Consider the following 13,773-nt stretch of genomic DNA (forward strand, 5'->3'; position numbering starts at 1 on the left):
CCGCTCATGAATGGCCTCGCGTACCTGGCGCCGTCTGCACCCACGGACGAGCAAGACGCCGAAGTGACAGCGCCACCGCTGGAGCTCGCCCCAACGACAGCTGCGCCAGTTGATGTCGCCACTAAATATGCACCTCTCGTCGCCAACGCGTCGATCGCGACCGTCCACGACCTGCTCGTCGCTCCCGCTACCAAGATCTCGGCGCCAATCTACCCCGCGCTGAGCATGCTCAAGCCCATCACGTTCACGCCCCGCGTCGCCAAGGTCCGGGAGTTGCCGTCACCGCCCATGCTGCCGCTCCGCGAGGTTCCTCGTGTGCCCCTGCGCCGCATCGACAACTACGAAGCCAACCTTCGTCTCCGAGATGAACACGTGCAGGCGTACGACGAACGGCTCCAAGTGCTCGAGAAAGCGCCAACGCCATTCTACCGGCTCGTCGAGGCCTATCTCTACTGCGAGTATGCGCTGCGGGTCGCGTCGTCCACGGTGGCAGCGATCGAAGCCGAGATTGCCGACAAGGCGCGCGCTGGTACTGCTTTATATGTATTCTGCTCTCGACTCACAATCGGTTGTAGTGTGGACGACCGGATTTGACTCGGTGTCGGCGTCGGCGCTCTGTGGCGACCTCCAGACGCTCACCGAGACGATTGAATTTCCCACTGCGAGTCTCGACCTGGACATGCGCGATGCGCTTCTGAAGCAGTGGCAGGCACTTCGGCAGCTGCGGTCGGCAGAAGCCGCCGTCTACACGTACGACCGCGCGCTCGCCTTTCTCCGTGTTGAGCAGCATCTGGACGGCCTTCTTCTCGACGCCATGAACGCCATCGACGACATAACGGACGCTATGGACGTGCTCTGGTTTTTGGAGAAGGAGGTGACGCGGGCTCAGTCGCCGCTGCTCGGCGTCGTGCCATCGGCGCTTCGGCGCGGCCAGCCGATCGTAGAAGACGACGAGACGAAGCAGTTGCAGTGCCCGGCGTGCGGCTGCCTCTGTGCGTTTGCCACGGGTCCGTGCTCTCGCTGCGAAGCTCTGCTCGTGGTACCCCGGTCGACCGTCGCGCTCTCGTCGCCCGAGTGGAAGCTCGCGGTTGCTCAAGTTCGCGTCTCGCTCCAGCACTGGCTCGGGCGCTGCGCGACGGCCCTCCTCGCAACGGACCCCGCGCCAGTGCTGCCGTACCTCCTCACACATTTGCTGCACGTGCCGCTGCTGGCGTCCGACCGGCGCTGGGCGCTGGCTTTTCTGCAGCTGCCACCGCTGCCGTGGTCGCGCGAGATCCTCGACTTGTTCTTGTTCTTGTGGCATCTGCTGTTCCACCCGACGCAACTGCCGCCGCAAGTCGTGACCGCCCACGACGAGACGGAGATGTCGCCTCGGAAGCAGCGCCGGTCGTCGAGTGTCGACGAGTGGTTGCTGATTGAGCCCGAAGTCGTCGACGACCGCCCGCAACTCCTTAGCGACGCCGACTACACGGCGCTCTGCAGCCAGCTGCCGCTCGGGCGCGCGGTGGCCCACATCTTGGCGTCGGACGACCTAGCGCAGTGCTTTGCGCATCTCTTGTACCTCGTCCACGAGTGCACGAGCGTCTTTGAGCGCTTTGCCGACTACGACTTGCTCGTTGCGCACGTCGCGGACGGTCTTGGCGTCATCCTCGCGGCAGCTGGTGCTCACCCGGGCTCCCTCTTTGACCAGCTTTTTCAGATTGCACTCTTTGGCGTCGTCCAGTCGCGCAACGTGGCCGTGTACCGCAGCCTCCCGAGCTGGCACTACGCCGCGTTGTCTCCGGCGGCGTCGTGGGACGTTCTCGGCGGTCTATTTGGCCAGGCCTCGGTCGGCGCCAACTCGTACGTGGCTTTCCAGTGCTGGCTCGCCGACAGTCCAAACCTTCGCGCTCGCTTGCACAAGCACGTGCTTAAGGGTCCTGGCAAGTACCTTCTCGGGGCCATGGCGTCGCTCGCAGCTGTCGCGCCGTGGAGCGAGCTCGTCCAGACCATCGTCCACGAGCTCTTTCTGTCGTTTGAGGCAACGCGCGTCTTGGACGTGCACGTCGACGCACTTCGGGTCGTCTGCGTCGCACACCCGATGGCGCACTCGCAGCTCCTCGCGCTCTTGCCGCAGTACGAGTGTGGTCTCGCGCTCTTTCCCAAGCTGCCGCTGCGGCTGTGGCAACCGACGCTGTCGGATTTGCACATTTTGCAAGCGTGGCTGCTCCAGGAGAACGTCATGGACGCCCGCAGCGTCGTCGCCCGGTCGATTCTTGAGGGCCTCAACTGGGGCGACGCACCCAACACGGTCCATGTCCTGTTCCTGGACCCGTTCGTGCACCGGTTTGTGAGTTTGCTCCTGGCCGAAGCCACGGTGCAGCTCTACGCGTCGGCGCGCCAATGGCCGTGGTCGATGGACTTTCGGGCGTGGGCGTGGCAGTTGATGCAGCAGCTGCGCTTCTACTCAACGGCCGACTACCTCCCCTGCTGCCGCTGATTGAGCTCGACACGGATCTGTCCAAAGAGGCGCTTTTGCTGCGACGACTCACGCACGGCCTGCCACGCAGCCACCTCGTGCTCGGCCAAACCGAAGCCGCGTCGGTCGCTGCCGCTATGTGCATCACGTACGTCGACGGAACGACCGTGCCGGAAGCGCCGTTGCGGGACGCCGACGACAGCACGAGCATCGACGCAGACGCCGTCCCGATCGCTCGCATGGAACCCATCGTCCTCTACGCCTTGTGCCAGCTGACGACGTATCTGTACAGCTCGGCGGTTGACAAGTACGCGCCACTGCTGTCGCTGCTCGTCGACCACGGTGAGCGCGGCGCAGTCTTGGCGATTGTCGAGTGTGTGTTGCCGCACCTGCCGCGGCTCTCACCGGACGACGTGCAGTCGTTTCTGAAAAACTACGTGGCGTTCAACAAGGACCTCCGCAGCATCGTGGCCATGCTGCACACCAACTTGTATTTTGCGCTGGACCCGCGCCTGCCGCTCGTCGTGCAATACCTTGCCGACACTGGCAGCGTCGACCGCGATGAGATGATTGCCGTCGTGCAGACGGCGCTTGAACAGAGCTGCTGCGTGCACCCGCTGCTGCTGCCCGCGCTCTGCGACCAAGTGCCCGTGTCGTACGCGGCGACGGCCAAGCACTACGCCGTGGCGACGCTCCAGACCCTCAAGAAGACGCTCTTGTGGCAGGCAAAACCGACCGCCGAGCCGTCGCCCGACGTCGACGGAGTCTGCGCGGTGATCCGTCGCCACTACCATGTGCTCCAGTCGCCAACGATTCTGCAGTACTGGCTCGTCTTGGTGCTCACGATTCCCGAGTGGTACACGCGTCCCGCCTACCGAGCCGTCGTCGACGCGATCGTCGCGCTTGCGACGCCGACGATGCTCTCGGCGCTCGAGGCGCCCTTTTCGCTCTACTACGACGCCCTCTGCCTGCTGCCGGGTGCCCGGAGCTTTGTGCCGCCGCCGACTGCCTCTGTCTGGTCGGTCTTCTCCGGGACGACGGCGACAGACCTCCACTTTTCATACCTCGCCCTCCTTCTCGAAGTGCGGAAAGAAAAGAGCTCTACAAGGCGCTCGGACACGTCATTTTGAAAGAGCCCGGCAAGCAAAAGGCCAAGACGATTGAAAGCCTCCGAGCCAAAGGCCGACTGGCCACAGAGCTGTACGTCTACGGCGTCGAGACGGCGCACCCTGGCGCATACGGCCAGCGAGACCTCGAATTTGCTTCGTTTTCGACGCTGCGGCTCTTCCGCGTCGCGCAGATCGTGCTCGCGTGTCCCAACAATACGCCGATGCTCGTGCTGTGGTGGCAGCTGTGGTTTGCTTTGTACTTTGCCTCGATCGGGTCGACGTTCTTTGGGCATCACGTGTGGGACCTCGAGGCCAAGCAGCTGCCCCGGCGGTCGCTCCAGGCCAAGCTGCGCCAGCTCTCGGCGCACTTTTCAGCGCAGGTTGTGAGCCACCCGTCGCCGTACGCCAGTGAGCTCGCGCGCCTCTACTCGGCCATGGACGCGTGGCTCGAAAACACGGACGTCGGTCTCTGGATGGGGCACAAGGAGAGCTTGCCGCCGCACTACTGCATCGGCCACGCGACACAGCTGCTCCAACTCAGCCACGTGCTGCTGCACACGTCCGATACCATGGAAACGCGGTCCGAGGCGCTCTGCGACCGCGTCGCGCCGCTGCTGTGGGTGCGCCTCTGCCTCCCAGCCGTGACCGTCGCGTCGTCTCCGTCGTCAAATGCGTCGTCGGCCGTTGCGTCCCCGGTGTCCGTCTTGCCGTCGCTCAGGCCCGTTGTCTGGCCCGAGCCGATACCGATGAAGCGATTCAAATACCTTCGGTTCTCGCCAAGTCTCCCGACGACACCCGGACCGCTTCCGCTGGAACTCGCCCCGGGTCCGTTTGTCGACCGAGCGATGCAGTACACGGACGTGCTCTCGCAGCTGACGGCGCTTGAAACGGACTTTGTGGAGAAGCTCGCCAAGCTCTACGTCCCCAAGCTGGTGGTCGTGACCACGTCGGTGCCATGCGCCGGCCGGAAGGGCAAGGACCCCGCGCCGTGCAAGCGGCCCAGCGTGCTTCGACTCGAGTACACGGAGTGGCACCTCGACGACGCATCCGCTGACGTCTTGGCCACATGCCAGCTGCAGGCGACACGGCTCAATGTTCCGTCGCTGCGCCTGCTCTCGGCACCGATTGCTGTCGTCGGCGACCGCGGCAACTACCTCCAACTCGGCGCGCTCGACGTTCAGATTTGTTTTCAGATCCTTTTGATCGACTCGGTCGTGGCGCTTTTGACGTCGGACCCGGCGGCGTGGCAGGCGCAGGGTGTCGCTTGGTTCCATGCCCTCCTGCATCTCGACTCAAAGGTCGTGCGCCGGTGCCCGCCCTTCCAAGAGGTGCTCTGGCGATCTATCCAGGCGCTCGGCGTCGCGTTCATTGGCGTCGACCAAGAAGAGACGAGTGGCCTCTTGCGGTTCATGCTACAGGACCCGGCGCGCGTCGTCCTTCTCAGCGACTGCTTCTTCCCCAACAACACGCCGACGCGCTTCGTCGAATACTTTGCGACCGTCATGTACCACACGCCCGACTTGTCGACCGACGACCGGCTCCAGCTGCTCCGGCGCTTTGACATTGCCAAGTGGCTGCAGGCGTCGCCGACGATCTTTGACCGAGACACGCTCCTCTCGATCGTGCTCGCGGAGCTCGTGCTCGGACAACCGAGCGCCGAGGTCCACCGCATGCACGCCAAGACGCTCCACACGCTCTGCAGCTTATTCCTCGAAGAGCACGTGGACAAGGTGCTCTGCGCTCTCCTCGGTGTCTACGACCAGTACTACGCGCCGGACCTGCAGGCCATGCGCACGTACTTTGAGTGCTCGTCGTCCGTTTCGACCAGCAAGCCGCTCGATGTCGGTCTCTGGCAGGCCGTCGCGCACGTCCCAAACGAGCTCTGGGCCGACTTGCCGCTCGAGACGCTGCAGCTGCTCGTCGAACGCGTCACGTCGCATGTGCTGGCGCGTCGCAGCGCCGGGCACGACCGCTTGCTCGCGCAGCAGGACTGGAAAAAACACGGCGACGACAGCCACAGTGCGAGCGCCGATGTGTACGAGCTCTCGCAGTGGCAAGCTGCGCATGTGCTCAAGCCGTGTCTGGACCTCGTCGTTGTCTGGGTGCGCGCTCAAGCGACGGCCGAGATGATGTGGTCAATTACGTCCAAGGTCTTTGAAGCGATGCTGCAGGTACCACTCTCGTCTTGCCAGTATCGTTGTGATCCTGTGTGTAGGTGCTGTACATGCCGTCGGCGCCGGAGCCCGTCCGGGCCCTCGCACCGTGGCCATCCACCGACGACGCAACACCAGCGACGGTTGCGTCATCGCTGTGGTCGTGTCTCCAGTCCTTCCTTGAGCGCGACACGATGGCGATGCAGATCAAACTCGACTGCATCTGGTCGCTCATGTGCAATGTGCTCTGGCCGCACGCGCCCGACAGCCTCGTCAAGGCGTACGTCCCCCTCCTCGGCCGCGTGCCGTGGGACCAGTGGGCGCTGCACGAAGAGACGCTCAACACGATGAAGGACTGCTTGACCGTGTCGACGGCCAGCATGGTGACCGCGTACGCGATCAAGTTTCAGTCGCCGCTGCGACTACACGTGCTGCTCGTACTACGCGACATGCTGAGCCGATCGCCATGGCCGTCCACGTACCTCGACGCGCAGCCGGCGCACGTCCAATCGTCGTTTTTCGTCAAGTACCACCTGCTGCTCATCCACGTGGCCGTCCACCACCGCGACCACACGCTGCCGCGGTCGTTTGCATCGTTTTTGAGCCACCCGCGGCGACTCGCGCGGCCCATCAAAAGCGCCGAAGTCGACGCCGTCGCCAACGGATGCCGGGCGCTGCTGCTGCACCCAACGCTGCTGTGTGCGCCCGTGGACGCGGTGGCAGATGCGCATGCGCGGTACGTGGCAGCGCTGCGCTTGCTCTTGAGTCTCTGCGGCCTCGACCTTGCCGAGCGTCAAGGCGACGAGCTCAAGAAGGCGTCAACCCTCCTCCACTTGCTAGCGCTGCTGCTGCACCCGACGGGTCCCGACTGGAAGCTCGCGCGGGATGCTGTCGGCCACCACAACGTTTACGCTGCCGTCGTTGCGTCGCTAGCCAGCGCCGCGGCCGTCGTCACGTACGACGTCCTCTCGCTTCTGCACGTCCACCGATCCAACTTTGAAGCCGTCTTCAAGCCCGAGCACCTCCAGAGTTTGTACGCCGACGTCTTTCGCATGGCCAACGTCCCGGTCGTCGACGGTGCGTTCCAGCAGCGACTCGCTGTCGCCCACACGTGGATGGGGCTCGGCGACGCGCTGCATACGGTCTGCGACGAGCTGCGACCAAGCGAAGCCAGCGCCGTACCACTTCTGGAAGGGCATGTCGAGGTTTTGGCTCCAATGGCGTCGGTCGGTGCGATCGTGGCGTCAATGTTGCTGTCGCTGGCAACCCTCCACGAGCTCGAGAGCGTCAAGGCGGCGTGCGCGGCCGTTGCGTCGGTGCATGTGATGGCGTCGCTGTGCGAGCGCAGTTTGGCGTCATACGTGACCAAGGGCCTCTCATGGCAGCCCATCGTCGTCGACGGCGTCAAGGTCCCCGAGCTCAGCGCCGTCGAATTTGTCGCGTCGTGCTTGGAGCGCTACACGTTTCTACCGCTTGTCGCCTACTGCTTGCAGCAGGACGCCGCCGTTGCCAAGGCGCCGTGGCAAGAGAAACCGCCGCTTGAGCTGCAGCTCTGCGCGCGCTTCGTCGAGTACGTCGAGCGCGCGTGCAGCGTCGACGACCACATGCCCAGAGAGGCGGAGCCCGCGCTGCTCTTTCTGTGTACCACTCTGTTTTGTCTTGTACTGCGGCTCGAGTCGGTGGCGATGGCCTTCAAGCAAGACATGCTATCCCGGGTACTTCGCAAAGTTGTGATCTGTCGGCAGCATCGACACAGCAAGTGCAGCTTCAAACACTTCATCACAACCAGGATTTAACATGATGCGAGGCTGTAATGAAGATTCTTGACGTAGAAACGATCGCCATTCGGATCAGAGAAACACTGCGTGAAGCTCCACGCGATCACGACGATTATAAGTGAGGCGCTAGCCCACAGCCACGTCACGGCGCTTGTCCATTGGTCATCGACTGCGTCGTCGTCATCGCTACTGTCGTGCTCTCCGTTCTTGAGCGCAATCGCCCAGCCCAGCTCGGGAGCAATGACCGTGGCTTCTTCTTGGACGCTGAAGCTCATGTGGCCCGCAAAGAGGAGCCCTTCGAGCCGCACGCCATTGTCGTCAATGGCGACGTCGACCGTGACGTAGCCCGGCGGCACGTCTTGCGACTCGACGATCGGAAAGTCCGCCGTGACGACCTCGCCGGTGTAGAGCGTCACCGACCTTGTACCGCCTTGCCATTGCCCTTCCTCGTTGAAGACGCAGAAAACGCTGAGCCAGCCGCTAAGGTAGCTCGGGCCCGACCCACCGCCAATGTGGTGGCAAATCCGGTCCCAGAACGCCACATCCGGCTGACCTTTCGCGGCCAAGACAAACTGGTCGAGAACCGGCGCCAGCATGCGGGACCAAGTCGACGCATACCCGCCGAATGTCGCGAGCTTGGTGCTGCGGGCGCGAACGTCTTGCCAATCATCGACAGTCCCGAGGAGCGTCACAAACGGAATGCCACAGCCAAGCTCAAATTTGTAGCTAAAGTACTTCTTCATCGCCGCCATGAAGACAACGCTGCCGACGACTACGTCGTTGTCCGTAGTCGTTGAGAAGCCGGGGAGCACCCAGTCTTTGAGTGCTGGGTCCACGAGGTGCGCGGTCATTTCATTGGCCATGAACTTGGCGAGGCCGCCTACGCTGGCCGACCTCACGTCGCCGCCGCCTTGAATCGTGAGGTTCTTCTTGCCGCGGTGCTTGACGAGCGACGAGCGAAACCATCGCGCGTTTCCGTTGATGTGAAAGCTGAACTGGATCATGATCGCAAGCCAGACGTCATCAGGGCGCAGCACGAGATTGTGGTGTCGGTTATACGCTTGGACGACGGCATCGATGAACCCGCGCTTGCTGTGCACGATTGGGGACGACACGGGCGACGCCTGCGGGACATCCTTGCAGCCCATCTTCGAAAACTCTCGGAGGGACATCACAGGCACGTCATAGGTCGTCTCGCCAGTGTACATCGCCACCTCCTTGCTCGACACGGCAAACGTCGTCATGCTCGAGGGAGGTGCCAATTCAAAAGTGGCATGACGACTGTGAGCTGTTGGTAACGCTCGCGCTGCGATGACGTGGCATCCTGCATGAAGTCGGAATGGATCGGGGTGACCAATCGGTGTGCGAGATGATTGTACCGCACCGTAGTTTCGAACGAGTAGAAGACAATAGTAGCTACTAGCACTACATGAGCTATCCGTGCTAGCTTGTACTAGCCGTGGCCTGGATTCGATGCGATGCTGCTTTCTGTTTGCGAACACGAAACATTCTTCTGCATAAAAATGGTTGTCATGTGCAGCTCGTGCGCTGTTTGGTTGTAGAGCATTTTTTCTGGAACCATCTCGACACGTCGCCTGGATCGTCCTATCGTCGATCAAAACGTCCAAAAACAGAGAGTAACGTAGCGCGTGTTGATAAGTTGATACTACATGGACGGAACTTACGTAAAGCGAAGCGCCCCAACGCTCCGGCCGGCGCAAGACGATGCGTGAAGGTGGGCGCTTGGGGCGCGGTACCGGGCGTGATGGTGGAGCGAGCGATGCTAGAAACCACGATGTGTTTTTGTCGAAGGCCATTACCTTCACATTCAAGATTTGCCCATCATGTAGCGACCAATCACCGCGCAGTAGACGGCCCAAAATCATTTTCATTGGTGCACTATCTATCAACGGGTGTATTGATTGGCCCATCATGACACTATTCTCGCATGGATAGCTCACGTGTCGGACGCCGTGCCAGCGTCGTATCCTACGAAGGAGGCGAGATAGCTACAGCATGTACAGTGGGCATAACACTACAGTCGTGATGCCGCCTATATTCAGCACGCTTCGCCTCGTGCGATACGAGACTAGATACTGCACTTCATTTACCCTGGTAGACTCTGCCCAATCACAAGCAGATTACGAGAATAAGTCGGGTCTCATTGGAAGGGGAAGCTAATTGCTACACTATCCACAACGTGTTTTTATTGCGCGCGATCGTCCAGGAAAGGCGCGGGACAATGGTCGTCTTGCGCTGGTAGCTCAAGCAGCCGCCAGAGAGTATTTGCTTGAACATCGTCGTCCACGACTGCGACACATGGGAGGAGCTGGCGCGAGGATCCTCAAAGCCAAAGCTCATGTGCCCACCAAAGAAGAGCGCGTTGTATATCTCCCCGTTGTCATCGATGGTCATGTCGACTGTGAGGTACTCCGGCGGAATGTCGTCAATGGACACGGTAGGAAACTCCTTGAGGCGCGACCGAAGCTTCCCGTCAAGCATGTCAATGGCACTGTTCTTACCTTGCCACCGTCCGACTTGATCAAACACGCAAAAGACGCTGAGCCAGCCGCCAATGTATCGTGGACCCGAGTGGCCGCCAAACTCATGGCAAATCCGACTCCAGAACCCGGCGTCCGGTTGCCATTTTGCAGCCAGCACAAACTGGTCGAGGATCGGTGCAAGCATTACTGACCACTTTGTCATGCGGTCGCTGTACGCTGCAAGCTTGTCGACGCGCGCGCGAATATCTTCCCAGTCCTCAATGGTCCCAAGGAGGGTCACGAACAGAATGCCACAGCAGAGACAGGCCTTGTAGGTAAAGTACTTCTTCATGGCCGCCATCAAGACGATGCTTCCGACGATCTTGTCGTCGTCCGTTGTTGTCGAGTAGCATGGGAGCACCCACTCTTTCAGCGCTGGATCCGTAAGGTGCGTGTCCATCTGCAGCAGCATTTGGGCGACGAGATCAACGACCTCAATCGAGCGCATCGAGCCAGGCATTTTCACCGTTAGCTCTTTCTGCCCTTGGTGCTGAACAAAGTGGTGCCGGAGGTCCTCGGCGTTGCCGTTCACATACAAGCCAAACTGGATCATGATCGCGAGCCAGACGTCGTCGGGGCGAATGGAAAGGTTGTGGTGCAGGTTGTACGCTTGAATGACGCCAAAGACGAATCCACTCTCGCTGTGCACGATTGGGGTCTCGAGAGGCGACGACTGGAGAATGCTCTCGCAGTCTTGCTTCGTGTACTCGAGCAGCGACAGTACTGGGTCGTCCTGCGTTGTCGCACCTGTGTAAGCAGCAAGCATCTTGGAAGAGACTGCAAACGTCGTCATGACAACGGATCAAAATGACGCTAACGGATTGAACGAGACATCATCCGCTGCGGTTGTTTATATCTTAGTTGCTGCACTGGATAAGCTGGCGCGTGTCACTGGAGCAAACGACATGCATTCCCACAAGGCCACATGACAACGTGCCACGTGTCCTCGAATGACCATCACTCGCGTGATATAGGTGAAAAATATTCCTCACACATACAGCGCACCGACAATACGAGAATCACACACGTGAGAATTGTGTGTTTGTCAGTGCTGGTCGGTTGTGGAGTGCACTGACGCTGCGAGGCCGCATTTTGTCATCGTTGTCACCATGGTCACGTTTGCAGTGTCTCTGAAACCTTTGAGCGCTTGCGCACGGTACACGACGACAGACAATCCAGTGCAGTCGCTCCGTGAGTTTACTGGCTGCTACGACATTCTCTCGTCGCCGCCCGTCGAGACGCCCATCGTGCACAGCAAGAGCGGCTTTGTCATGGGCGTCGTTCAAGCATACAACGACCACCACAACCTCGTGCTTCGTCCCGACGACATTTGGCTTGCGATCATGACCCAGTTTGGTTTGTACGTCAACGGTCACGCCGAGGACCTTCGGCACCTCTTTGTCCGGCACGAGGGGAAGAAAGAGCTGAACGTCTGTCGTGCTGGCTCGATGCGCTCGGCCGATTTTGGTCCGCTCGTTGACCGAATGGTCCATTTGATGAGCGAGCATCTCGTGGACTCGACGCTGCGAGACTGGGTCCTCCCCGGCTTCTCGACAACGACGCAGACCGACACGATGGTTGGCAGCATCGTCATGATGGCAACCATGAAAAAGTACTTTCGGCACTCGTTTCACTTTGGCTGTGGCATTCCATTTGTGACGCTCCTCGGGACTGTGGGCGACTGGGAAGATATCCGCGCGCGCGTCGAGAAGCTCGCGACGTTCGACACCTGCCTCCAAGCGTGGTCTCGCCTCTTGGCGCCGATCCTGGACCAGTTTGTGCAGGCAGCAAACGGCCAACCAAACGTCGGCTTCTGGAGAAAAATCTGCCACTGGCACGGCGGGTCGGGCCCCAACTACATAAGCGGCTGGCTCAGCGTCTTTTGTGTCATAAAGGAGGACGGGACGTGGCAGGGCGACGAGCGACGCGTTTGGCTGCCGTCGGGCCGCGTCCTTCTCAACCAGTTTCCGATCATCAACGCGCGCGATATTCCACCCGGCTACCTCACAGTCGACGTGATCATCAATGACAACGACGGGAGAAAATACGATGCAATCTTCTTTGCAGGGCACATGAGCTACGGCTTCCTCGAGACGCCCCACCCAGTCGACGTCAAGCCGAGCTGGACCGTGGCCGGTGCCATCGGGCGACTCGCCGGGTGGCGGGACACCACCAATGCCGACGAGGCTGCCATCCCCAACGGCAAGACGACAATCGTACCCGAGCTGCGCTGGGCCATTGCTCTCAAGAACGGTCAACGCCCAGGGAACCATACGTGAGCACGGACGCGCGCTTGATATGACGGTCGCTTCATGTAGACTACTGTCGTAACATTTGTGGTGTTGCGTCATACGGACTACTCAAGAAGAGGGGCCTCATGTGCTCTGGCAGTGGTCGATGACACCGCACGGACGGTGACATTGCTTCTTATGTCCATCGGGACCTGTGTAGCTTGTATATATGCGCAGACACGATAGTGCGGCGATACCATCGGCGTTGATTTGCGCCGAAACGACGCTCGCATCGAGAGATCGCTGTTCAGTATATTGCTTTCGATCTTATGACGTTGCGCTTACAAGTCCTTCTTCTCGGCGGGGTCCGTGCGCTCCGTCGTGAGGACGAGGTGCCAGCCAAACTGCGTCTTGACCTTGTGGATCTTGCCCACGTCGTCCTCAAACACCACGCGGTCGAACTCGGGGACCATCTGACCGCGGCCAAACGAGCCAAGGGCGCCGCCGCCACGCGCGCCGCTCGGGCACTTGCTGTGCTTCTTGGCGAGGTCCGCAAAGAGCTTGAGCTGCTCGGGCGAGCCGTCGGCCGTCGCGCTGAGCTGCGTGAAGAGGTCGTCGATCTCGGCCTCCGTGTTGACGAGGATGTGGCTGGCCTTGGCCGAGACGCCGCCGCCGCCGCCGCCCCACGACGACACCATGCCAAAGAGCGTCAAGACGACGAGGATGCTCAAGACGACCCACTTCAGGTTACCAGCCATTTCTTCCCAGACTTGCCACGGGCTCATGGATTGCAGAATGAGCGGCTTCGGAAAGGCAACGTGGCAGACCTCTTGAAACGCGATAGTATCGATTGTCACAGGTTGAAGCTCGAACGAGAAATCACCGTCATTTCTAGAATAGACGCTACAATTGTCCGAAATTTGTCGTCCGCATCGGATCCCGCTGTGACCAGGAAATGACATCGATACCGCCGTACTATGGACTCGTATATATCTAGTCAAACAAGACAGCATTGCACCTGCTGGACATACCGGTAGGTAGTGATTGGGACGACTTTAGAGACGCAACGTGGTCGCCTGAGATCCGCAACGCTTCAGTCGCGACTTCCACCTTGGAACCATGTAATCATCGCACTCCTCTTATAGCCACGAAGAGAACCGGTAGCCCCTTCACTTGGTACTGCGATGCATTGGCCTGCATGACATCGACATTGTGTACATTCACGCGTACCAATTTCGAAACAGTCTCGTCACAAGGCCGCGATGCACCTCTGTCATTTTATATTTCCGCCCAAGCACCTCGCGACTTCCGGCGGCTTCAACCTCTGGGAGTTGATACTGCATTGCCAGCTTGTATTATTGGTGCGCAATCCGACGAGCATGCTCCAACGAGTCGTCCTGCGAGCCGCGCCGCTGCGCCGATGCGCGCCGACGCTCTCCATGGCCGCGCCGATGGCCTTGCCGCTGATGACGCCGGCGAGGTTCCTCAGCGCCAACCGCAC

The 13,773-nt window shown here is 60.6% G+C and overlaps 6 protein-coding genes across 6 annotated transcripts; 3 read left to right on the forward strand and 3 right to left on the reverse strand.

Annotated features, from left to right (window-relative positions):
- Positions 1–6: 6 nt before the first annotated feature.
- SPRG_20888 (hypothetical protein) lies at positions 7–2,565 on the forward strand (the record flags this gene model as incomplete). The annotated part of the gene is made up of 2 exons (XM_012350023.1): positions 7–529; positions 576–2,565. The coding sequence occupies 2 exons, from the start codon at positions 7–9 to the stop codon at positions 2,477–2,479; spliced, it is 2,427 nt and encodes an 808-aa protein (XP_012205413.1). The 3' UTR covers positions 2,480–2,565.
- Positions 2,539–7,548, forward strand: SPRG_20889 (hypothetical protein). The gene is made up of 3 exons (XM_012350024.1): positions 2,539–3,540; positions 3,594–5,738; positions 5,783–7,548. The coding sequence occupies exons 1-3, from the start codon at positions 2,596–2,598 to the stop codon at positions 7,514–7,516; spliced, it is 4,824 nt and encodes a 1,607-aa protein (XP_012205414.1). The 5' UTR covers positions 2,539–2,595; the 3' UTR covers positions 7,517–7,548.
- A 22-nt stretch (positions 7,549–7,570) lies between these two features.
- SPRG_10060 (hypothetical protein) lies at positions 7,571–8,652 on the reverse strand (the record flags this gene model as incomplete). Its single annotated transcript, XM_012349991.1, has 2 exons — positions 7,645–8,652; positions 7,571–7,591 (listed from the first exon to the last, which is right to left on the reverse strand). The coding sequence occupies exons 1-2, from the start codon at positions 8,644–8,646 to the stop codon at positions 7,571–7,573; spliced, it is 1,023 nt and encodes a 340-aa protein (XP_012205381.1). The 5' UTR covers positions 8,647–8,652.
- A 1,001-nt stretch (positions 8,653–9,653) lies between these two features.
- On the reverse strand, positions 9,654–10,902 carry SPRG_10061 (hypothetical protein). The gene has a single exon (XM_012349992.1). The coding sequence runs from the start codon at positions 10,832–10,834 to the stop codon at positions 9,683–9,685; it is 1,152 nt and encodes a 383-aa protein (XP_012205382.1). The 5' UTR covers positions 10,835–10,902; the 3' UTR covers positions 9,654–9,682.
- A 240-nt stretch (positions 10,903–11,142) lies between these two features.
- On the forward strand, positions 11,143–12,320 carry SPRG_10062 (hypothetical protein; the record flags this gene model as incomplete). The annotated part of the gene is made up of 1 exon (XM_012349993.1): positions 11,143–12,320. The coding sequence occupies exon 1, from the start codon at positions 11,151–11,153 to the stop codon at positions 12,318–12,320; it is 1,170 nt and encodes a 389-aa protein (XP_012205383.1). The 5' UTR covers positions 11,143–11,150.
- A 293-nt stretch (positions 12,321–12,613) lies between these two features.
- SPRG_10063 (hypothetical protein) lies at positions 12,614–13,053 on the reverse strand (the record flags this gene model as incomplete). The annotated part of the gene is made up of 1 exon (XM_012349994.1): positions 12,614–13,053. Exon 1 carries the CDS (start codon positions 13,028–13,030, stop codon positions 12,614–12,616), a length of 417 nt encoding a protein of 138 aa, XP_012205384.1. The 5' UTR covers positions 13,031–13,053.
- Positions 13,054–13,773: the final 720 nt, after the last annotated feature.

Source organism: Saprolegnia parasitica, assembly GCF_000151545.1.
Source record: "Saprolegnia parasitica CBS 223.65 unplaced genomic scaffold supercont2.60, whole genome shotgun sequence".
NCBI lineage: Eukaryota > Oomycota > Saprolegniomycetes > Saprolegniales > Saprolegniaceae > Saprolegnia > Saprolegnia parasitica.

Excerpts from the sequence above, each read along its gene's own strand:
- SPRG_10061 (XM_012349992.1), bottom strand. The coding sequence starts at position 10,834 with ATGACGACGTTTGCAGTCTCTTCCAAGATGCTTGCTGCTTACACAGGT.
- SPRG_20889 (XM_012350024.1), top strand. The coding sequence starts at position 2,596 with ATGTGCATCACGTACGTCGACGGAACGACCGTGCCGGAAGCGCCGTTG. Across the intron at positions 3,541-3,593 it reads ACCTCGCCCTCCTTCTCGAA|CCCGGCAAGCAAAAGGCCAA; the intron begins GTGCGGAAAGAA and ends ATTTTGAAAGAG. Across the intron at positions 5,739-5,782 it reads TCTTTGAAGCGATGCTGCAG|GTGCTGTACATGCCGTCGGC; the intron begins GTACCACTCTCG and ends TCCTGTGTGTAG.